This window comes from Trachypithecus francoisi, unplaced genomic scaffold (assembly GCF_009764315.1).
Source record: "Trachypithecus francoisi isolate TF-2019V2 unplaced genomic scaffold, Tfra_2.0 Lachesis_group11, whole genome shotgun sequence".
In the NCBI taxonomy this organism is placed as follows: Eukaryota; Metazoa; Chordata; class Mammalia; order Primates; family Cercopithecidae; genus Trachypithecus; species Trachypithecus francoisi.
The window spans coordinates 126,129,257-126,154,498 of NW_022681456.1; the positions used below are offsets into that span (position 1 = coordinate 126,129,257).

A 25,242-nucleotide genomic window follows, 5' to 3' on the forward strand; every position below is an offset into this window, starting at 1 on the left:
GAGGCTGAGTGTTGTCCACAGAATAGGTCATCCTATCCACTCCACTGCTGAGGTCACCCGCTGGTGACACTCACATGGGATACAAATATCTTCACAGTTTTTGACCATTCAGAGAGGCCCACCCACATACCTCTTCCCCAAATTTCTTTGTCACCAATTTTTCAATCCTGTTTCTTCCAAGTCCCTGACCATCCAGCCAAACCTTTGGCTGCAGCCCATGAATCAGTATATAATTGCACATCTGGCCATTTCTCCTTGCATGCAACGTGCACAACCAGATGCACTACTCGAAGTGCCCACTGGGAAGATTTCCCTTCACTGCTGTCCTTCAGGGATGTCCTAGAAAGGGGCTGTAGTGCTGCAGCTGTCCACTTTTGGGTGGTGCCTGCATATTGTGCAGAACCATCTGTGAACCAGGCCGAGTCTTCTCTTCTTCTGTCAGCTGATCATGGGGAGCTCTCCATGAGGCCATTGGTGTAGACTGGGGAAGAGAAGACAGGGTGGCAGCAGTGGAGACCATGAGCATTTGAGCCACTTTCTCATGTAACTTACTTGTGCGATCAGGACCTGCTTGAGCCCAATCACGTATGTACCACTTCCATTTGATGATGGAATGCTGCTGTGCATGACCCACTTTATGGTTAGATGGGTCAGAAAGCACCCAGTTCATGATAGGCAGTTCAGGTGCCATGGTGACTTTATGACCCATAGTCAAGTGTTCAGTTTCCATCAAAGCCCTGTAACAGGCCAAGAGCTATCTCTCAAAAGGAGAGCAGTTATCTGCAGAAGATGGCAGGGCCTTGCTCCAATATCCTAGAGGCCGCCACTGTGATTTACCTGACAAAGGCTCCAAACAACATCCCTATCTGTGACTGACACCTCAAGCACCATTGGATCTGCTGTGTCCTGTGGCCCAAGTGACAGAGCAGCTTGCACAGCAGCCTGGACCTATTGCAGAGCCTTCTCCTATTCTGGACCCCACTCAAAACTGGCAGCCTTTCATGTCACTTGATAAATGGGCCGGAGTAACACATCCAAATGAGGAATGTGTTGCCTCCAAAATCCAAATAATCCCACTACATGTTGTGCCTCTTTCTTGGTTGTAAAAGGGGCTAAATGCAGCAACTAATCTTTCACCTTAGAAGGAATATCTTGACAGGCCCCACACCACTGGACTCCTAGAAATTTTACTGAGGTAGAAGGTCCCTGATTTTTAGTCAGATTTATTTCCCATCCACTGGCATGCAAATGTCTCACCAATAAGTCCGGTGTGTTTGCTGCTTCTTGCTCACTGGATCCAAACAGCTTAATGTCATCAATGTAATGGACCAGTGTGATATCTTGTGGAAGCAAAAAGTGATCAAGGTCTCTCTACATAAAATTATGACACAAAGCCGGAGAGCTTATATACCCCTGAGGTAGGACAGTAAAAGTATATTAATGGCCTTGCCAGCTGAAGGCAAATTGCTTCTGGTGGGCCTTATGGACAGGAATGGAGGAAAAGGCATTTGCCAAGTCAGTGGCTGCATACCAGGTACCAGAAGATATGTTAATTTACTCAAGCAATGAAACCATATCTGATACAGAAGCTACAACTGAAGTCACCACTTGGTTAAGCTTATAGTAATCCACTGTCATTCTCCAAGATCCATCTGTCTTCTACACAGGCCAAATGGGAGAGTTGAAGAGGGATGTGGTGGGAATCACCACCCCTGTGTCTTTCAAGTCCTTGATGGTGGCACTAATCTCTGCAGACCCTCCATGGATGCAATATTGTTTTTGATTTACTATTTTTCTAGGTAGAGGCAGCTCTAATGGCTTCCATTTGGCCTTTCCCACCATAGTAGCCCTCACCCTACCAGTCAGGGAGCCAATGTGGGGGTTCTGCCAGCTGCTAAGTATTTCTGTGCTAATTATGCATTCTGGCACTGGGGAAATGACCACAGGATTAGTCTGGGAACCCACTGGACCCACTGTAAGTCAGACCTGACCTAAAACTCCATTAATTATCTGACCTCCATAAGTCCTTACTTTAACTTGAGGATCACAATGACGTTTTGGGTCCCCTGGAATCAACGTCAGCTCAGAGCCAATGACCAGGGGTCCCTGAAATACCTGATCATATCCCTTTCCCCAGTGCACAGTTACCCCAGTGCACAGTTACTCTGATAAAAGGCTGGAGGTCTCTTTGGGGAAGGATAAGAGAAAGATTAACAGCATACATTTTCAGTAGTATAGTGGGGTCCTTCCTCAAGGGGACCCAACCTCCCCTTCAATTAAGGGGTTCTGGGTCTGTAATTCCAGAAGTTGATTGATGGGCCATGATACTCTGTTTTTATAATTCAAATTAGTCTTTTGTCCATTTGACCTAGAAGTTTTCTGCTTCTGTAAATTAAGTAGGAATGCAGTAGGCTTCCTATAAATTTCAGTTCTAGGAACACTGTGATTAATAAGCCAATGCCAGAGCTCTACATGAGTCAGACTATTCTGATTGCTGCTTTGTCTCTGCTGTCTACTATGGTAGCTACGCCCACCTTGCCTTTGATGGTTGAGTGCTGCCACTTGGCCCCTGTCACCTCAGGATCCAATTATTCCCATTGTATTTAAATTTTGTAGTTGAGTGACTGTGGTTCCCACTGTTAGATCTGACATACAGAGAAGAGCAATTACAGGGCCCTTCAAAGATGCAGGTGCTACCCTCACAAATATATTTTACAAGGCATTGGTCAAGGGTATATCTTCTGGACTTCCCAGCTGGGATGAGTAGGTCTGAAGTAACTAATCCACTCCATCATCCCAATCTCCCTAACTCTTTGGATCTCTTCCTCTACATTAAACTGAGGGAGATCAGGCATTTTCAGCTTGCCACAGTGGGCCATATTTTAATCCATATTTCAGCTAAGCAAGCAAATAAACTATTAGAATCCCTTTTAACTCCCTGGGCTGCAACATTAAATGCAGAGTCCCTACTTAATGAGCCCAAATCAATAAATTCAGCCTGATCCCACTCTGTGTTCCTTCCACCATTATCCCATATCCTTAATATCCATTCCCATGCCTGTTATCTAGATTTCTGTTTATATAAATTAGAAAACTCAAGCAGTTATTTTCGAGTGTAGTGCAACTTCTCATGGGTCATACTGTCAACCTCACCTCTCAGGGCCCACTGGGGCTTTCGTCTATTTATAGGTCTAGAAGCAAACAGGGGTGTTGGGGGTGGCTCTTGAGGAGAATCAACATTTTCTTGCCTGGCAACTGCTTCAGTGAAGGCCATCACTGTTGCCTCTCATTCTTTTGCAATCAGTGCCCTCACTTTAACAGTAGACACCTGACGAGGCTGTGCATGCACCTTTCATTGCAGGTCAGCCACTCGCATGAGAAGAGCTTGTGTCTATTTTTCCACAATTTCAGGTCTTTCTCTACAGGAGATAAAACTGTCACTCAGGGAAATCTTAGCAGATTTGATGCTCAGAATCTGCTTCTGAAGTTGGGAGGTGGAATCCCTGAGTTCATCATTTTCTTTCAGCACTTGGACCACTGAACTTAGGAGCAACTAACCAGCTTCATTATGTTCCTTGGTTCCCTGCATATGGTCAAAGGTATTAGGTATAGAGTCACTAAACTCCTTGCCTCTCATGAGCAGTGAATCCAGAGTGTCAAATGCATTTATTTTGCATAACTCTCTAAACAGCTCATGCCAAGGACTATCAGTGTTCTCCATACTATTAGAAGTAGAGTCCTTAGCATTTTGGGGTCTAATCATACTAAGCAGCCAACTCCAGAAACCCAAAAACCAATGAAAGAACTCCATCCTTAATATTCTGTTCCTCTAGAACCACTCCTGGTAGAAAATGTGTATTAGTGTTCTCTAGAGGGACAGAACGAATAGGAGATATATATCGTATTAACTCACATGATCACAAGCTCCCATGAGCTGAGGAGCAAGGAAAGCCAGTTTGAGTCCCAAAACTGAAGAACTTGGAGTCTGATGTTTGAGGGCAGGAAGGGTCCAGCACAGGAGAAAGATGCAGGCCAGTGTAGCCTTTTCATGTTTTTCTGTCTGCTTTATATTGTAGCCGCACTGGCAGCTGATTAGATGGTGCCCACCCAGGTTAACGGTGGGTCTGCCTTTCCCAGTCCACTGACTCAAATGTGAATCTCCTTTGGCAGCACCCTCACAGACACACCCAGGATTAACACTTCGTATCCTGCAATCCAGTCAAGTTGACACTCAGTGTTAACCATCACATCTCCCATAGTTCATGTTTTTTTCTTCTCAGTCTTCATCTTCCACAACTTCCTGCATCCTTCCAAGCCTTCTTTACTGCACCTCCATCTTCTGATAGTTGTTGGAAGGTGCTGTTGACTTACTCAACTGCCGTCCTTCTGTTTTTCCCTCATGGGTCACATTTTCCTTGATTTCTCTTCCTTATTCCACATTTTAGATGTTGTCAGCTTCCAAGTTCCTTTGGCTTTTGCACTCTCTATTTTCTCTATATAGATGACTTACAACCATCTATTCTTGCTCCTGTTTCTCTCACCAATTGCAGCCCTGCATTTCCAACTGCTGGATGGATACCTCCACTTAGATGTTCACCAGAACCTCAAAATCAGCATGTCCACTTCTCTCCTCTCTCTCTCTCCTGCTCCTCTTCCTGTTAATGTGACCACTATTTTCTCTATCTTTGCTCATACTGTTTCCTTTTCCTGAATGTCCTGCCTGTGTTTTTCCCCAGTCTCAGTGATGCCTGTCCCCAGATCAAACATCACTGTCCTCCAGATTCTTCCTTAAAGCCCTTTCCTTGGAGCTCTTATCAAACTGAATCTCTTTCTTGCTTGTTTTCTACACCCATGGCTTAGACTCCTAAGGCAGTGAGTCCTTGAGATGTTTCTGAGTCATCTTTTATGCCCCAGTGCACCTCACTGCCTGTCTTGCACATTCTACTCAGTTGATTTGATTGAGTGGATTAATTTAAAAATGCCCAGCCTGCTAGTCCCACAGCAGTTTCTGGTCAGTTTCTGACTATGTGTGTTCATGGACAAATAACCTCTCTGCATCTCAGCTTACTTTTATGTAAAATGGGGATAATAATATCTATTTTGCAGTTTTTGTAAAGATGAAATAAGCGGCTGTTAGCTTGTTTTGTAAACCGGAAAGTCCTAAAAACAAAAGTTTATTCTGGGGGACAATCTCCAGGTTGTTGGAAGGCCACTGGAGACTAGAGGCTCTCTGCTTTAACACGGATGTTTTTTATTGTGTGTGGGGGAATCTGAGGGTTTTTTGGTGATGTCTCAAAGTCAAATGTCAAGATTTTGTTGTTGTTTTTGAGTTGTATTTATAATTTGGTCTTTCCTTTTTGACATTCAAAAAACATTTAATGAGCACCTGCTGTGTGTCAAATGATGTTAGAGAAATGGAGGGATGCCAAGCTGAATTTAGCATAATTTCTACCCTTGAGGGGCTCTTAGTTTAGCCATGCAGACAGACGTGGAAACAGATTGTGATGAGACAGTGTGGTAGGTGCTATAATAGAGGTACGTACAGAGTGCAGTTGGAACATAGGGGAGGAGGCAATTAATGCCCATGTGTATGTCTCTATATGTCTAAGTATCAACGTAAATCATTGCTCCCAGGAAAATTAGGTATGTCAAGAGTGATCATCTCCAATTACAGATGGGCACAAAGAGGATACGTGACTTGCCCAGGGTGACATCTTGAGTCAGAATTGAGTCTAGAACTTGGGTACTCTTGCTCTAATCCTATTTCCACTACCTTTGGGATGCTACAGACTAGGAGTGGAGTTAGACTGAGTCTTTAGAGTCTGTTAACTTCACAGTAGCCGCTGAGGACTTACTAGCTTTGTAACAAGGGGCATGTGACTGAACTCCGCTTCTCAGCAGAGGAGAACCCCAAAGGCCAGATTTCCAGTGGGTTGACTTCTGCCTATGAAGACCAAGTGCCCTCTAAGCTCTTTGGGCAGCTTACCAATCTTATTTAAAAGATAAACAAAAACACATATACACCATGGAATACTATGCAGCCATAAAAAAGGATGAGTTTGCGTCCTTTGTAGGGACATGGATGCAGCTGGAAACCATCATTCTTAGCAAACTATCACAAGAAGAGAAAACCAAACACCGCATGTTCTCACTCATAGGTGGGAACTGAACAATGAGATCACTTGGACTCGGGAAGGGGAACATCACACACTGGGGCCTATCATGGGGAGGGGGGAGGAGGGAGGGATTGCACTGGGGAGTTATACATGATATAAACGTTATGCACATGTACCCCAGAACTTAAAGTATAATTAAAAAAAAAAAAAAAAAGGTGGTTACAGGGAGCTCAGGGACAGGGGCTTGGAAGAGATATTGATCAAAGGATACGAAATTTCAGTTAGATAGGAGGAATAAGTTCAAGAGATCTATAGTGTAACACAGTTACTATTGTTAATAACAGTATATTATATTCCTGAAAATGGCTAAGAGAGTAACTTTTGTGTTTTCACCACAAAAAAAAAGTATGTGAGGTAATAAGTATGTGAATTAGCTTGATTTAGCCATGTGGTACATGATAAATATATACATTTTGTATTTTTCAGCATAAAACATAATTTTAAATAAAAAAAAAAAAAAAGAGGAATGTGACAACTCCATGAGGCCCCAAGATAATATGGAGGCCTGAGCCACAGGGTAAATTTAGATTTTATTGCCTTTCTTTCTGGCTTATAAGGGGTGGAGGAGAAGCATGAGTGATTAGAATCAGCTTATATTCCTCCAGAAGATTGTGTCCTCATTAAAAAAAAAGAGAGAAAAAGAGAGAACAGGACTGGAGTTGGAATCGTAGGTGTTTTCACTGATCCTTCACTCTCTGGGTTATCTTTTGTATGGTCATTTCTTTTGCAACCAACTTACAAAGCTTTATTCCCTTTCCCATTGTACCCAATTTAAATATTAGAAAACAGAAAAGATACTAAAGATAGTAACAACTTAGAAATTCTCCTGTTTATCTAGTAATGTCTCTTTTTTCTTTGAGACAATACATTTTTACTGAATGCCTACTTTTGCAAAGCTTTAACCTATATACAAGTAGTACGTATTGATATATTTATATTCCTACCTTGTTCCACAAAATTTCTGGGGTGGCTTACAAGAAAAACAGTAAGACAACATAGTATAAAAATAAATTGAAAAATAAGAACCAGAGAAAATAAATTAAAATAGAATGTCAAAACTAGGAGGAAGAAAATAGAACACATATTCAAACCATAATGTCCTCTAGTTTCTACAGTTGAACTGCAAATTTAATCTTGAACGAAAGTGAAAGGGGAATATGGTCAGGAGTATAGCTCTTGCTGTCTACAGCAATATCTTTCTGTACAGAAATCTTTCTAAAATCTATCACACAATTTCCTGCTTGCTTATGTAGAACATGCCTACATATATTCTCCACATAAAGACATATGAAAATTTTTCTGGATTATTCAAGATCATCATTAAGAACATAATGATTTTCATGTACTCTCAAGGATTATCAAAGCATTATTAGGATTGTTTGCACCACATTGCTCTGATTTCTTGAATTTTTGACTCTGATAACCACCCTTCCTGAGTTTTGCTGTCTCAGTTTTGCTTTTCAGTGTGGGAGACAAAAAAACAAGCTCATTAGAATTTTGGGTAAAGAGAGTGTAAAATGCATGGCAGGAGGGTCTGAACGATTCTGCTGTGGAAAAGGGACATCACATTAGAAAGTAGGTTTTGTGAGATCTATTTTAGCTGCTCATTTATTTTTTCTTGTTTCTGGGTTTTCTGTTGTGAGAGCTGAGATAACCAGATAAGAGGCCTCTGATAAATGAGGTGTTACTGTCACCAAAGTAATAAGAACTCCTTGCATGCTTGCAGTTGTATGTTTTTCGAAACACTTTTAACACTCATTATATCATTTGGTCCTTTAAACTGCCAGCAAAGTAGCTTCAGCAGATGTTAATCAACTTTACAACGGAGAGATTAACTGGCACACCCACAGTTAGAACTTTGGAGTTGGATTTAGAACTTAGGTTTCTTGGCTCTTTGTCATTGCTTTTTAACTCATTTAATTAGTAAATGGACAAAGTTATTGGAAAAAGTTTCCCAGAAGAGGTGGAAGCTCAGCCCTTCCCAATGTAACATCCATTCACTCATTCAACACATATTTACTGATCACTTACTATGTGACATTCATGTTCTGGACCTGGGAAATGGAGTAGTGAATCTAACAGACACAAATCCCTGCTCTTAAGGGGCTTACTTTCTAGTTATGGAAGACAGAAAATAAACCAAGAAGTAAATACAACGGATAGGATGTTGTTTAGGGATAAGGGTCAGGAGAAAGAATAAAGCAAATAAAGGAGATGAAAATGAAGGGAGAGTGGGAAGGTATTTTAAATAGAGTAGTCGGAGAAGGTCTTCCTGATGTAATATTTGAGGAAAACAGGAGCAAGCCACATGGCTGTGAGAAGACAAATACTTGCAAGGAAAGCAAATAACACAGAAGACATGGTGGTGGCAATTCCAGAGAATCAGTTTGGGTCCCAGTAGGAACAAATAGCACACCCCAATTAGTGTAATTCAAGGTGGGCATATGTACAGATAAACAGTTTACAAAGGGATAGACAGGGAGTTGGAGAATGCCAGGGACAGCACTGTAACCTGGAATTAACAATAGCAGAGCTCTTACCATCCCTAGACCCATGGAGAGAAAGAGAGGCCACTGCAATGTGGAATCGGGTAGAGGAGGTGGCCTGGAGCAGGTGACTATTTAGGCAGAAGACCAGGGGTCTCAATACTGCTGATGATAGCAATACGAAGCCAGAGAGCACAGCCTGTTCATGTCAGATAGAGGACAGTAGAGAGTATATCTGGAAGCAGAAGGTGGAAGATAGGCACATGCCTGGCAAGGCTGGAGAAGTGGATGCCAGTTCCAGCTCTGGGATGAACAAGTTGTAAAACTTCGGTCAAGCCATGTTCCCTGTCTGGGCCTGTTTCTCCCCTCATAAAACAAATGGAGCCTCTCAGTGCTCTCTAAGCTTCTTTCTGGCTCTGACATTTCCCAGACTCTGATTCAAAGGAGCCACATGATCTGTACATATGAGCTAACGAGGCCCACGGGGGGGACTGGCTTTCCTGAAGGTTCACAGAGAGCAGGTACCGGGGTGTGGCTAGTATTCGGGGTTGCATGATGCCTGCAGGCCTCAGAGAGGTTGAGGGCAGCCAGTTATAGTGAAAGGGAAGATGAGAACAAGGAGCATCCAGAGCGGTTGGTGAGGATGGTTGGAAGAAGTTTGTACTTCTATAGCAATTCTTTGCATGTGATTATGGGTGATGGTGCTCAGGTATGGTTGCATGCAATTGGCATCAGAATCACCCGGCATGCTTGCTAAAACCCTGGCTGTCCAGGTCGCATGCCACATTTGCTGAATCAGAATCTGTGGGGCAAGGTCCCAAGATCTGCATTTTTAATGATCTACCCAGGTAATTTTTAGGAACTCTAGAGTGAACCGAAGAAAAATATAAAAATAAAGATAGGGTGCACTGTTGTCGTAGGCTTCGTGACCTACTTACACTTGGGAATATGAAGCGTATTGCAAAGCACTCCGCCTCCTGCCTCCTGGGAATCTGACCACTGGGGTTCTGACCACCCAAAGATAACCAGGTCTATCTGTGAAGGGTCTAATTTTTATTTTTCTAGTATTGTATGAACATTTGACATTCAGTCCCTTTTAATGCCCTAGCCACCAGCTAGGTCTCTGGAACTTCTTTTCCTTTCCTCCCTTCCTGCCTTCCTTTTTTCCTTCCTTCCTTTTTTCCTTCCTTTCTTTTTTCCTTCCTTCCTTTTTTCCTTCCTTCCTTCCTTCCTTCCTACCTTCCTTCCTTCCTTCCCTTTCTTTCTTGCTTGCCCTTCCTTCCTCTTCTTTCGTTCTCTTTTCTTTCTTTTCTTTCTTTTTCTTTTCTTTCTTTTTCTTTCTTTCATTCTTTTTCTTTCTTTCTTCTTGCTTGTTTGCTTGCCCTTCCTTCCTTCTCCTTCCTTCCTTCATTCTCTTTCCTTCCTTCCTTCTTTCTTCCTTTCTTTCTTCTCCTTTCTCTTTCTTTCTTTCCCTTTCTTTCTTCCTTCCTTCCTTCCTTTCTTTCTTTTTCTTTCTCTCTCTCTTTCTCTTTCTTTCCTTCCTTCCTTCCTTCCTTCCTTCGCCTGTCTTCCCTCCCTTCCTTCCTTCCTTCTTTCCTTTCTTCCTTCTTTTCTTTTCTTTTCTTTCTTTCCTTCCTTCTCTCTCTCTTCCTTCCTTCGTTCCTTCCTTCCTTCCTTCCTTTTTTCCTTCCTCCCTTCCTTCCTCTCCTTCTTTCTTTCCCCTGCCCTGTCCTTCCCTCCCTTCTCCTTCCCTCCTTTCCCCTCTCTTCCCCTTCCATTTCCCCCTTCCCTTCCCTTTCCTTCCCTTTTCTTCCCTCCCCTTCCCTTCCCTCTCCTGCTCTGCCCTGCCTCCCCTCCACTCCCCTGCCCTACCCTGTACCATTTTCCCTGCCCTTCCCTGGCCTCCCCTCCCCTTCCCCTCCATCACCCTTTCCTTCCCTTGTCTTTCTCTCTTATGGGGGGTGATGTTTAAAATTAGTATAAAAGGACAAAGCAGGAGGAGCTGACCTTAAAAAAGTGTGGGTGGACTAATGATCAAACTTTTTAGAATTATTTCATAACCTCAAGAGGAACAACTCAACCTTTCCCTCTTATTTACCCCTGGAAGTGGGAGATTATGGATTAATGCCCACCACATTCAGAGACTGAAAATATTTGTGAGTTTGGGTACTGCATGGTGGTGGAAGTGTGTGAGGGATCATGATGCCTCCTTAATCAATGTCTTCTTTCCTAAGGTCAGTTACCAGAGCCCTGGGAATTGACTTTACTATTGAATAACTTTCTAGTGCAGTTTGCCATGGAAAGAAACTCAAGCCTCATTGACCATATCAGAGGAAGGTAAACACCTCTCTTGCTCCTTCATGTGAAAGTTACTGTTGCTTTTTCATGGACAGAAAATTACAGGTTGATGGAACTATATTTTCATGGACATTTTGGTGTCAGAGCCTTTAAACAAATGTATGCTTTGGGCACCTCCCCTCCCCACTCAGGAGACAATGTCTTAATTATTTTGACCAAAGCCAGACCGTGTTGTGTGTTGTAAACATCTGGTTTATCATTCATCCAGCTGAACTAGTTTACATTTTCTTAGAAGAAAAGGCTTGGGATTAAAGGCATTTAAGTAATTAAGCACACGTCAAGACAATTTGGTGATGGGTAAATATAGTCTCTGTTAAATGCACCGTCTGGGAGCTCTGGTTTAGATTTACGTCCGGCTGGAGTGCCGGGATGAAAGCACAATGCCGGGTGGACTGGGCCCTGTTCTTGGGAGAATCGAAACCAAATGGGTTTTCAGGAGCATGGCACCCCTTCCTCTCAGTACCTGTCCCAGTGGATAAAAGTTTCCTTTGAGTTTGGCCTGGAGGGAATAGCACGGCAGTCCCTGTCACCCAGCAGCACTTGTAGATTTAATGAGACTCTCTTTGGGAGGTAGACCATAAACTTCTGCGCTTTGGTTGTTCCTTTGTGTCCAGGAAATCAGATATGTCTGTGAAGCTCAACGCTAGGTCTCAGCTTTGTATGACGAGTGTGTGTTTTCAGGTACCAGTGCCGAGTCCTAAGCCCGCCCCAGTCATGTTTCTTGGCCATGCCCCTGTGCATATGGGACTGTGGTGCTAGGCCTGATTGTGTCAGGCTGTACAGACGTGCGGTCCGTGCTGGGCAGGGAGGAAACATGAGCCTTTTCCTTTGGAGGTTTTTAGTTCTAAACACTAGGTATGAAGTACCTGGTGATTTGAAGGGGACATGGGCACATCGACTTCGAGGATCAGTGAGGGGCTCCTCAGGGGCTATACTTTGAGCTGAGACATTGTTCCTCTTAAGGGAGACAGGGAAGGGAAAATGTCCTCAGTGCTTTCTCCTTCTCACTGTCCCCCATCCTGAAAGTAATAGGACAAAAGGTTGGGTCTCTCTTTCTCTCCCTGGGTCTAGAGCTGAGAGGAAAGAATATAGATGCAATCCTGAAGAAGAAAACTTTGCCATTATGGCCAGATGGATGGCGCATGATGGAACCAATTAGCCCATTTTTGCTGAAAAGAAAGAAAAAAATCAGAATTTCAATGTTCAAAGCAGGGACTCTTTTTAAAAAACGTTTGATTATTTTCTTCTTGTTTTAAACTGATTTCCATGCTTGTTTGGGAGTAGAATCTTGGTTTCTGAAGTCTGTGGGTGAACCGGGAGGCCAAAGGAATCCCTGTTGTTGGGTAAAGTTGTGGATGAATGCTTAAATTTCAACATGCCTCTCCCGCCCCATTCCTCCTCCTCAAATGTACTTTCTTCTCCTTTCCCCTAGCAGCCACTGATTGGGATCACCCATAGGATACCACCTGAAAAGTAGGGAGTACACAGCTAGAGGGAACAGAGAAACATCCAGTTGCAGCATTTTGGGGGCCTGTGGTTATCTGAGTTAGGACAACTCTGGTTTTATAACTTGAGTCTGCTCCAAAGCAAAGGACCTTTTACTTTGACTTCCTGTCTTAGGAGACAGAACAATCAGCTGGAGTTTAAACGTTTCTTCATGAGCATAGAATGCTCAACGAAGCAGTGAGGAAGGCGATGGACAAGAGGAGTACTGAGATAACTGCAGCCACAGGGCCGGTGACTGGTAGGGCTGCCATCTCTTCTGTGTTTCTAGCCATGAGCTAAGTGCTGTGAGACACACAGGTGAGAGGAGTGCTCTCTGACCCAGGCCAGGCCTCTGGGGAACACAAAACAATGAGCAAACCTCGTCCTGGAAGTGAAGCAAGCTCTGCCCACTTCCAGCTGCACCGTGCACAGGAAGCTTTATTTGAGATGGGGATTAGGGCGCATAGCTTTAGTGTCCCAATAATTTGAGACATTTCTGAGGATCTGGCAGCTGGGACCAGGAGTTCAGGTTGTCGGTCTAATGGCTTAATGCTTCCAGACACTTGGCTATCGTGCAAAGTCAAGCTGAGAATTAGCAGAAGAGCTAAGTAGGTGAAACACCTGCTGGACTTTTCCTTGGAGTTTAGGGACTGTCTTCACGGTATATACAGCTGCCACGGCAACCGTGGGGTGTGACTGTAGGGATTGGGTTGGGTGGGTTCTGGGGTGTGGTCTAGCTGGGGCCTTACCCGCCTGTGATGCTTCAGCCTCTATCCAGGCCTACAGCACTTTGTATCTTTTAACTACAAACTCCCACAAACTCCCCTCCCGGCTTGGGACTCCTCCCTTTAATTATGGTAGGGTGGCTTCATGTTGCTGTGGTTATGGCTTTTGAACTGATTAATGATGCTCGGAGTGAAATTGTAGTCTTGTGAGTCAGACAAATCTGCAGTTCAGCAAACCTCCAGGGCACCCTTCCCCCATCTGCACTCCCTCTCCCCACCCTCTGCTCCTCTCACCCCGCAAAGTTATTTCTCATGTTTTATGTGCATGCCAAGGAGGAAACTTAAAATCAGGAAAGGACTGGCCCTTTGGTGATGCAGCAGTACCAAACACTCAGCTTTCAACTCATTGGAAGAGCAGCCACTTCCACCGGGCACCCCTGGCAGCCTCCTGTGGGCCTCCGCTCCAACATGGGGCCCGGAGAATAGTCTTTGTGCCATCCAATGTCCTGGAACTGTGGCAAATGGGGGCGAGGTTTGAGGAAGAGGAGGCTGATGGAGGGGAGAGGATTGTCTGAGATCCTCTGCGGTCTCTGAGCATGTGGGTGGGGCATTGGGTAGGAGCGGGAGGTGGAAAGCCATGAATTTTAATGAGTAAATGTTGTCTAGATTTGTTATCCAACCTCGGCGTTTATTCAGAGCCATGCAAATGCAGATTTCTTAGCATTTGGACATCATACATCTTTCCCTCCAAAACCAATTATCTCCTCATCTCACTACAGTCTACAGTCTCTTTGGAAAGAATGGTTCAAGGCAGAAAGTAAGTGCGAGACAAGGGAAATCATTGTGTACCAGAAACTCCCCCTCTCCTCCCCCTCCATGATTAAATGTGGATCCTCGTATGGCGGGATCCTTGGTACTACGAGTTGGTGAGACATAATCCCTCCCGTCTGGAAGCCAGCGACCCAGGACAGACCATCCCGACTCAGACAGAACACACAGACCACTTTATAGTCTCTGAAAAAAACCAAGAATGAAACAAGTAAATAACGATGACTTTATGCTGCGCAGAAGGTTCTCTGTTGTGAGTATAATGGAGTTGGAGGGACGGAGCCATTTGTTCATTTCATATTTGTTTAGTAGGGTCTGCTATGTGCAAGTGGTGTGAGACACTGTTGGAATTAAAACATAAATCCCTTGTATAGTTTTCAAACTTTTTGGTCTCAGGGTAACTTCACACTTTTAAAAATTATTGGGAACACCCAAAGGGTGTTTGCATGGCTGTGTCGACCAATGTTTACTGCCTGAGAAGTTAAGGCTGAGAAATTGTGAAAGTATAAGAATACACAAACACATGCCATTAGCCACAGGGGATGATGGCAGCACATGCCACAACACCCCACTATGCACTTGTGACAGAAGAGTGAGAAAGAAAATAATGTCTTAGTGCTATTAGAAAAATAGTTTTGCCTCCAGGGACCCCTGAAAGCCTCATGAGGACTCCCAGGGTTCCCCAGACCACATTTTGAGAACCACTGCCCTATTGCTTTCTGCCCACCTCAGGGATATTATGGTCCAGACGGTAGGTCAGTCACAGCCAACACTGCCTTGTGAAACAGCAGGAAGGAGCTCAAAGTGCAGTCGAATGCTCTCACACATACTTTTATAGATCATGATTAAAATGATCCATACAGCCATTCATTCCTATGTGGTCATGGAGCACAGAGACTCTCACCTGACGGTGGTGGAAGGTTATTGGACTGGAATGACTGGAATCTTTGAAGATAGGAGGAATGTGAACTTTGAGACAGCATATTTGATATGAAAACATCATTTCGTATTTAGGGAATGAAAAAATATTGTTCTTATACTAAGAACCAGAGCTTGACAAAAAGTTCTAGCCTGGCTGATATCGAGGAGGATGCACTGATTCTCAGCTGGAGGGCATGTGAGAGTTTAATCAAAAAACAAGGGTTAAGTTGAGAAACGCCTGCCCCAGAGTTACTATTTTCATCTCCCTTTCTTCCGTAGGTATTAACTCTCTGATCGCAAACAATATTTATGAGGCTGCCTACCCTCTTCATGACGTAAGTACTATTTTCAACAGCGTGCTCTCTGTAGTCTTCAAAACATTGAAAACCACAACTTTTCAGTTGTGAATGAAATGGGTGAATACCTGCAGGGTGAGGCAGGAGTGAATCATGACATTAAAATATCTTGGCTGACCCTGGACTGCTCATTGCTGACAATAATCCCCAGTTTGATTTTTGCCAATCATCTCAAACTGTCTCGCCAATGATTTCCCCAGAAGACAAAATAAACTGGGTTTTGTCTGAGCTTTCCCTGTACTCCCTGGCTTTGTTTTTAGCGAAAGTGTGACTATACAGATGTGGCATGAAGTGATTAAAGGGAGGAGATATTGGTGAGGATGGTGGATGGTGGTGGAAGGAGACTGAAAGGCCTGGGTTATCCCTAACCTGGGCTGTCAGACCCGTAGCTGCCTGAAAGTGGTATTTTTGTATGTGAGAGTTTTGTGCAGATGTGAAATTCCTCCTTAGCATGTTACATATTAATGAAAGATCATTATTTAAAAAAAAGTTTTTTTTGAAGAAAATCTCTCAGAATTCCTTGTACGATGCTTTGGTTAAGTAAAGAAAACAGAATGACTGTAATGCAAGCTCTCCTTGACTGGAGATAATGTTATAAACAATAATGTTATGAACTTCCCATGATATAATGCAATGGTATTCTTCAAGACAACTCATGAGAATGTAACTGGTCCTTCAGCTAAATACTCCATGGCTTCGCTATTCATCAGACTGGTCAGGTCTTGGGCACCTGCCATGCAGTAGTGCCATTTGAGACTGCTGAGGTGGGGCTCCCTGACTGCCCAGCAGAAATTTTTTTGATGGGAATCTCCTCATTCCTGACATATTTGCAGTGGCGTATGCACTGCTAAGTTCTGCAGTTATGGACAGAGTGAGCATGTCATGGCACGGGTGATTTTCACATGATGGGCTAAACCATTTAAAGTCTGGAGCTCTGCCATTGCATTGCTACGAAGGGGCATAGGCTGATCTCTGAGGGGGGCACATCTTTGTGTGAGAAGTTATCCCAGGAAATGTGGCAAGTGTTGATGGCTAAGAAAATGGAGTATCAGCCCCTTATCATGCCATGCTTTTTTTTTTTTTTTTGAGATGGAGTCTCGCTCTGTCTCCCAGGCTGGAGTGCAGTGGCCAGATCTCAGCTCACTGCAAGCTCCGCCTCCCGGGTTTATGCCGTTCCCCAGCCTCAGCCTTCCGAGTAGCTGGGACTACAGGCACCCGCCACCTCGCCCGGCTAGCTTTTTGTATTTTTTAGTAGAGACCGGGTTTCACCGTGTTAGCCAGGATGGTCTCGATCTCCTGACCTCGTGATCCGCCCGTCTTGGCCTCCCAAAGTGCTGGGATTACAGGCTTGAGCCACCGCGCCCGGCCCATGCCATGCTTTTGACCTTCCTTAAATGGGAGTGAAAAAAAGCAATGATATTAGAAAACAAAAAAAGAAAATCCTTTCTCCTTTGGCACCTGTTTCTGGTAATTTCATTGGCTTTATCCAGCATCCCTTTTTCTCCCACAGGGTGAATACAATAGTCCAGAGGACGATATGAATGACAGGAAGGTAAGCCTGCCTCACGCAGCATCCTGGACTTTGGGCGTGAGAGACTACGGGTGGGTGTGGAAGGGGCTAGAAGTGCCTTAGATGTTCTCTTTACCTGCTTATCTACTTTGCAACAGTTTTTCCAGCTCCCCCTTTTCCCCCACCCAGGTATTTGGAAATGTGAGTGTGGTTGCTACTGCACTTAGTGCCTGGAGAGCCACAATGCCAACTGTCCTGAAATATATCCAATGCCCACCACACAGCTCTCACCCCACCTTCCCATGGCAAGACAGCACCAGTTGAGAAACATTGGCTGTCCAAATTCCTTAACTGATAGGTGCAGAAACAGAGACACAGAAAGCTTGAGCACCTTGGCCTGGATCACACAGCCACAGGAAACAGAGATGGGGCTCGGAACACCTCTAGCCCTCGAATCCAGGGTTCTTGCTTAAAACATGTGATGATCCGTGCCGTTATGGCTTTCGGAGGGTCAACTTGAGGTGATTCTTGTTTTCTCTGAGGTGGAGAGAAAGGCAGGTGGAGTATAGCCACTCCCAAATTATGGATGAGCAATCTGAGTGTGAGGGAGGCTCAGTTGTGCTTCGTAGTTCAAGTAGCTAGGAATTGGAGGTTACAGTTAGGGGAAGGAACGTGGCCCCAACCTCTTCAGTGGGGATGCAGCAACGATCCCCTCGTGCCATCCTCCTGCTGGCTTCTCCCCACCTTCAGCAACTCTAGTGAGCAGAGGAGGGTGGGCGGTGGTGGGAGGGATGAGGAGCTGAAGCTCAAGCAACTTCCCTCCCCCACTCTGTTGTCTGGAAAATCATGCATGCCCCACGTTGCCTTTCGAGCAGGCTTCTTTTTATCCTGCCTATTAGTCCCTGTTATGAAGTGTTAAGTATTAAAAACATAAAAGGTCTTTTCCAGAAATACGGCAGTGATTGCTTACACATGTCCTCTCTCTGCCTGCCCAGGGAATCTGCTGTAGTGTGGCGATGTCTTAACTCATCTGTTTTCTATCCGATGCTAATAGTCTCGGTGTTTAATTTCCTGAAAAGTCCCGCATCAGATTTAAAGGAAAAGGAGAAAGCATGTCTCGCCACATCTCACCTCTCTCGCCCAACCATTTTCTGTCCTCCCACTCTCTAATTTTTCCTTCCTTCCCTTTAAATGGTGATCACCATCCATTGCCTGCCTAAGAAAACTCCTGCTGGGTGGTGGTGACCCCAGCCTGTCTAGGAACATTATGGAGACCAGGAACACACCGCAACTCATAGGAGAAATCAGTCAGCCTTCTGTCACCTGCAGTAATGGAAGAAGTAAATTACAGACTGTTTACAATATCTATGTTGTAGATATAAAAATATGTATTTGTCTTTGGAAAGATACGAAATTACTGTTAACCACAGCAATGCCTTTTAACAAAAAAATTTTCCATCACAAAATGTTTCTCTTTGGCTGATACAATGAAGGACATGGAGAAGGCTTGGGAGCTGCAGTGTAGGGTGGCCTCTCTGGGGCCTCTAGGGATTATTCACCATGTTGTCCCAGCCTGCCCATCCTGCCAGCACCTGGATGTTCTCCTTCACTCTTCCTTACAATTTGTGGCTGTTCCCATTAGCTCCCCAAGGCCAGGTTCATTGCAGGCAGATTCTAGGCAAGTCGAGAGGCCCTAGAGGATGTCAGTCTCCCTCTCCTGAAGCTCACCTGGTGCTATTGTGCAGTTTCCATGACTCAGACTCAGGTAGGGGCTGGAAATCTCTTTCTTTCCCCTCCTGGAGGGTCATTAAGGAGAAGCTTCTGGCTGGGCGCGGTGGCTCACACCTGTAATCCCAGCACTTTGGGAGGCTGAGGTGGGCAGATCGCGAGGTCAGGAGATCTAGACCATCCTGGCTAACAAGGTGAAATCCCGTCTCTACTAAAAATACAAAAAATTAGCTGGGTGTGGTGGCAGATGCCTGTAGTCACACCTACTGGGGAGGCTGAGGCAGGAAAATGACATGAACCCGGGAGGCAGAGCTTGCAGTGAGGCGAGATCGCGCCTTTGCACTCCAGCTCTGGGCGACAGAGCAAGACTCTGTCTCAAAAAAAAAAAAAAAAGCTTCCTCCCTCTTGAGAACAAGGGTTTCCTGCCTTCCTAGAAGCCAGGACAACCGGAAGAGGGGGCAGCCTGGGGGTAGGTGGGTCCATCCTGGCTTCCAGCAGCTGCCTAGTTCCCCATTTGTCAATGCTGTTTAGTGTCCTGGAAATTCCCCGAGAAGTGGCTGTCACCATCTGCTCAGGGCTCCCCAGCTCTCACTGACTCTCTGCGGCTTCTTCATCCACTTACAGGGGAGAACTCAAAGTAGAAATTTGGATGTGACTTCCTTTAGCATTCTAGAAACCCTTAGTCCTGGATTTTCTAGCCTTTGCAGGTGGCTGTCTTCCCTAGTGGATAGTTAGTAAGTGACCCACTGAAAACTGTGGAGAGAGAGTCAGTCCTGCATTTTAAAACTTGCCTTCCTGACAAGAAAGGCACTTTTCCTCTTGGTTTCAACTGGGGATTCATTTTGCCATGCTGCACGACTTTCATGTTACTGTATGGAGAAGCTGAGATCTGGAGAAGTGGAGTTACTTACTAAAATGTTCAATCAGGTTAGTGTAGCATCTGGGAGTAGAATCCAAGTCTCTTCCACTCAGGCTGCCCCCGTCCCTTAAATGCCTCCGAGGGGGCTACAGCGTCTTTCTGCCTGTCTCAGGTCTAGCTGCTGTCTGAGGAGCTTGTGGCCTCAGAGAGGGCCATGAGTCCCAAACACCTTGATGTTCTCTGGCATTACAAAGGGTTGTTGCAAAGAGTTTTTAACACTTGAGTTCCTTTATAGTCTCATGAAATCCTTAAATTGATGACCTCTGTCAAATGTGATCCCTGGGGAGCCAAACTTCCTGCTTCTATGCTCTGATCCATCAGGTGGGATGGTTCCTGCGGTAAACGCTTGGGGCAGACAGACACATCTGGGGTTACGTCCAGAGCTCTGGAATCAGGCACTGTCCATTAAGAAGGAGCAGTAGTCCCTCCCTGGTGTATTTGCTGGCTTTGCCAGTTGGTAAAGAGAGGACATGGTGAACCTCTAAAGGAGAAAGGGGATTCACTAAGAGTTGCATTAGAAGGCTCTAGACTCTGCAAGTTTAAAGGGCCTGTTACGTGTCTGTGCTTTACTCACACCATACTGGTCCTTACGGGGCAGGACTCCAGAGTGTGCCTCTCTTCACCCTGCCTGCTGGTCCCTTCTGGGGCCCTGCAAGCTGGAGTTCAGCACGATCCGTGACTAAACCTTCTTAAAGGTTGGGAAGGGTCTGCAGCACTCTCCACCTCCCTCCCTGCCTCCCCTGCAGGTGACAGAAGGCGTATGAGCTGGCCTGGGCATCCAGACATAATTGCTGCACCGCCTCCCAGCTTTGGTGCTGTGTTGCTCCAGCTCTCTGTTTCAGGGGCTGCCTGATCAGTGCCTCCTCCGTATGCTTCTAGCTTTTCTGTATCAAGCCCAGATAGTTCTCTTGGCTCCTCCTCATCTATATCCACAAGCCATGGATACATCTTTGTGCTTAAAAGAGACCATGGGGAGAGAGGGACTTTCTGGAAGTCTCTTTCAGCAGGTCTGGGATTCAGCCAGGGAAAAGGCTTCTGAGGTCAGCTGTCAGTTGAGGCCATACTGGATTCTTGGAACATTTTTCGTTTTTTCCTCCAGGGCAGTGGCAGATAGGTGTTCTCAAGCTCAAGTTTTGGCTGGGCATATGACTTGGGGAGGAATTTGCTCTGGAGGTCAGGGCCTATAAGGCAGACAGTGACGTCCCATAGCTCTCGAGAGGGTGCCCTGCCTACATCTCCTGATGCAAGCTTATCTCCCTTTGGGCCGCAAATGATGTCACTGTGACAACCAGGTGCTGGAGAGCCCAGGGTTTGCACTCAGGAGAGTCAAAACTCAGGCATTAGAAGCACCCAAGATGTGGGAGGAGGAGATGTACTAATAACAATAAGATTAGGTTAGCCACCGCCCTGGAGTGAGCAGCAGCAGTGCTCATGAATTCAGATGTTCCTCTGCCTTCATTTACTGAGTAACCCCTTGTTGTATCTGGGTTTCCTCCATCGCAAGTGGTGGAACTGCTGGTGCAGTTTGCCTCTTCAGGACCCGTGTAGTGTCTGGTCCTGTTTTGCAGTTGCTGGAAGACATTGTGACAGTAAAACTCTACCACCCTTAAGTGAGATCGCTGGTTCTCATTTCCGTTTTAATGTCATGTCTTTAAAGATTCTTAGGTAAACAGGATGGCTCCCTGTAGGGCTGATGTTCAGACGGGCTTCCGAAGCACCCGATTAGAGTAGGTTCTCCTTGACAGATTTCCTCATGAGTTGTGTGTGATGTAGTAGGAGCATAAATAATGTAACAAAATAGCAGCTGTATTATAAATCTGTCAATTCCAGACATATAATTTGATAAAGTACCAATATTGATTCAGCATGGGTATGTAGGGTCTCATGATGATCCCTTACTGAATGATTTTATTTACTGGAATTGATACACAGGTTTAGTGAGACGCACACTGATTCTGATAAAGTTGCTGCAGAAATATTCTTAGATAGCCTGGCCTGATGTGTTCAGTTTTGCCCCTACCCCTCTCCTGGAGCCACTCTTGTCAAGGTGATCGGTGACCTCAAAGCCACTGAATCCAGTGGCCACTGCTCATCTAACCTGACCTATTAACAACATTTGACACCGCTTGTCCTCTTCTTTTTGTTTTTGTTTTTTTTTTTGAGACGAGTCTCGCCTTGTGGCCCGGGCTGGAGTGCAGTGGCGTGATCTCGGCTCACTGCAAGCTCCGCCTCCCAGGTTCACGCCATTCTCCTGCCTCAGCCTCCGGAGTAGCTGGGACTACAGGCGCGCATCACCGTGCCCGGCTAGTTTTTTGTATTTTTAGTAGAGACGGGGTTTCAACGTGTTAGCCAGGATGGTCTCGATCTCCTGACCTCCTGATCTGCCCGTCTCGGCCTCCCAAAGTGCTGGGATTATAGGCGTGAGCCACCGCGCCCAGCTATCCTCTTCTTTTCTTTGAAACCTTTTCTTCCCTTGGCTTCCTGGATGCCACACACTTCCGGTTCTCCTCCACATCACTGGCCGTTCCTTCTGTCTCCTTTACCGGTTCTTCATCACACAGGAACTGGCCGTTCCTGTCTCCTTTACCGGTTCTTCATCACCCTCTTGACCTCTAAATGGTGGCGTGCGCAGGGCCCAGACCTCAGGCTTCTTCTGTACTTACTATCTCTTCTTTGGTGATAACATCCATCATTTAATGACTTTACAAATGTCCTCCTCTTCAATAACTCCCAAATGTACTGGACTCTTCTTTGAACTTCAGATTGTTATATCTAGCTGCTCCTCATGCCCCTGGATACCCAAAGAGCATCTCAAAAAATGCATCCCCAAGTAAGCTCTTGATTCTACCCCCACTAACCTGTCCTTCCCACAGTCTTTCTCATTTCAGTAAAAGGCATCACCATGACTCAGTGGCTCAGGCCAAGTTCTTATTTCTTCTCATCCCACATCTAATCCAACAGTAAATCTTACAGGCTTTACCTTTAAAATCTAAGCAGAATCAACTAGCTCTTACTGTATTTGCTGCTGCCCCCATGGTGCAAGCCATCATCATCTCTTCCCTGGACCATTCCAATAACTTTCCTATGCCTCTGATCACTCTGTTCTCCACACAGCAACCAGAGTGAGCCTTCTGCAATCTCAGATTGTTTTGCCCCTCTACTGCAGATCTCCCAGTGGCTTCCTTCAAAATCCAAATTTCATCCAGTGTTGATACAGAGACTTTAGCATGGCCTGCAAATCCCCAAGTGATCTGGCCATCCTGGTTCTTTCTGACTTTGTCTCCCAAGTTCTCCCCATGCTCACTCTGCCCCAGCCACACTGGTTCCCTGTTCTTCCTGGGACATGCCATATGCACTTGCCTTGGGGCATTTGCACAAGAAGAGTGTCCTGCTTGGGACACCCTGCCCCCTTCCTTTGTGTCTCAGCTCAATGTCATCTCCTCAGAGAGGCCTTCCCTGGCCATCCTGTCTACAATAGCACCCCACTCCTCTCCCTTCCTTCACATTCTACTCCCTGACCTTGATAAATTTTTCTTCATTAAGATTTCCAAATCTTATCTGTTTATATGTTTATATTTGTCTCTCCACACCAGGGTGTAAGCAGACTGTGGTTTACTGCTGTATCCAGTGTGGGGACAGTGCCTGGCACATAAGGAGATGTCACTAAATACTTGTTAAATGAGTGAATCATGAACATCAGGGCTCGTTTTGCTGGACTAGGCAAGACATGGGAATAAAGAAGACGGGGTTCTGCTAACCAGGTGCAGGACTGCCGCAGTGTGTGATAAAGTTCACCTCTATTGTTTGGGGAAGGAGAAGCCAGTTTCCATAGCCTCCTGATTCTGAACATCTCCCCGTGGATGTCTTAGGAGAATTTCTTCGAAGCTGGGCTTTGGGGATAAAATTCTGACTTGTTAGGATGGACAAAATCAGGTGAAGTTTCCCATCTCTACCTCTAACCTGTTTCCTTATTTTCTTTGTTTAGCTGCTGTATCAAGAATGGGCGCGCTATGGAGTGTTCTATAAGTTCCAGCCTATTGACCTCATCAGGTAAGAGGTGGTAGGGAACTTTTGGAAGGATCCTGGAGATGCAAGTCCTGAAAGATGTATCATAAACATTTTGACTCCGGTAGTCTTTTGCTCACGTGGAGGGATCTTCTTTTCTAGCTTCTGTGATCCCCTCCTCTGCGTCCCATGGGTGGGGAAGCAGCTGGGGACACAGGAAGGACATGGAGCCTGTGTGGCACAAAAGATCCTGTAGATTGATAGACCATGACCTCTACCTTGAGGTCTTCAACACTGTGGTCTCTTTCCCTGCCTGTTCTTTGGGAGGGGTGCATGGAGCTGTCTCATTTCTTTTCCTTAATCTTGTCTAGAGAAGAACCTGGATGAAGCTGATTCTTGGGTTATGCCCAAGTGCCAGTGTTGATCCTGGAAAGGGTGAATTTGGCAAATCACATTGGGAGTATGCTGGCTGGCCTGACAGAATATGGACTTCTTATGGCTTTTCCAAATTAGAAGGGAGGAGAGACTGGGCCCTGGGATTCCTCTGTTCCTTGTTGTCACAGAATGATATCCTGTGTTCTGGCATCTTGGACATTTCCCCAGCTTCTGTTGAACATTAGTAAAAAGTCCTTTGAAAGAACTTGCTGGAATGCCATAGGTCTGACTACTTTAAAATGGGTTCAGGGCTTTAGAAACTCAGTCTTCTGACTGGAATGTTGGGCTGCAGCACTGTGTGAAAGCACTGGGCTGAGAGTTTGGAGATGTGAGTTCTGGTCTGGGCCTGACCACTAAGTGCTACCATTTCTTTGGGCAAGTCCCAATTCCTCTTTGATCTTCAGGGTCCTGGTTGTCCTAACCTGGGAGGCTGAGCTGAGGGATCTGTGGGTTCACATGGTAGAATGTGCTCATTTGGAAAAGATGGGCCACTGGAGCCTGCAGGAGGAGGCTGCACCAAGGTGAACATGGTGGACTCACTGCCCTGCAGTCACCTAATGAGCTAATTAGTCAGCCTGAAAATAGAGCATGTTCCTGGCCGGCTGCCCTGGGCTGGGATTGTGAGAGGGGCAGCAGCCAGGAGAATCGAGTCTAGAGGGAGGAATTCCAGCTTCTTCTTGGAAAGAGAAAGCCTCATGGAGGCCAGAGTTTGGGCAGCTCACCTCCTACACAGAGATGCAGCGGCCCTCCCAGCGGACAGAGCTTGGTTGGATGTCTCTTGGAAGCAGGTGTTTGTTCCAGCTGAGGACTGTGAACCAAGGTCTTGGGTGGGGGAGCAGGGACATGCGGGGCCTGTGACCGAGACTCCTTCACCCCGTCTCCCGTCCCCTGGCTGCCTTTCATGTGGCATGGGCCACCTAGACTGTTCTCTGGGCCACACCAAGGCTGATCATTCCATTCTTGGTGGGCTTTGATCTTTCTCTCTGGATCTCAAGTGGCCACCCACTCTGTCGCCTGTTTTCTCCAACTACTCATTCGTTTTTTTTAAAAGTATGATTAAAAAATAAAAATTCTCCCTACCAGAGAGCCCTGTCTTTTCCCCCAGAGACTTCAGGTGACTCGCCGCCAGCTGAGTGGGAAATGGCTCCAATATGCACTCGGTTTTGGCCACCAAAGCAGCCTCACCTGCAGGGGAAGTATTGCCTTTGGAGGGGAGCCCTGCTCTGGGGCCTGGCGGTTCCTGAGGATGGAGAGCTCAAATCTGTCTAGACAGGGCACAGTGTGCTGGAGCAGGGCCGGAGGCTGTCTAC

General features: G+C 45.7%; 1 protein-coding gene across 1 annotated transcript in view; it reads left to right on the top strand.

Annotated features, from left to right (window-relative positions):
• ANO2 (anoctamin 2) overlaps positions 1 to 25,242 on the top strand; it is a 378,662-nt gene that overhangs the window by 119,802 nt on the left and 233,618 nt on the right. Inside the window, exons 9-11 of the mRNA XM_033223504.1 lie at positions 15,259 to 15,314; positions 16,846 to 16,887; positions 23,478 to 23,542. Of these exons, the coding sequence (XP_033079395.1) occupies positions 15,259 to 15,314; positions 16,846 to 16,887; positions 23,478 to 23,542 (163 nt within the window). The remainder of the gene's footprint in view (positions 1 to 15,258; positions 15,315 to 16,845; positions 16,888 to 23,477; positions 23,543 to 25,242) is intronic.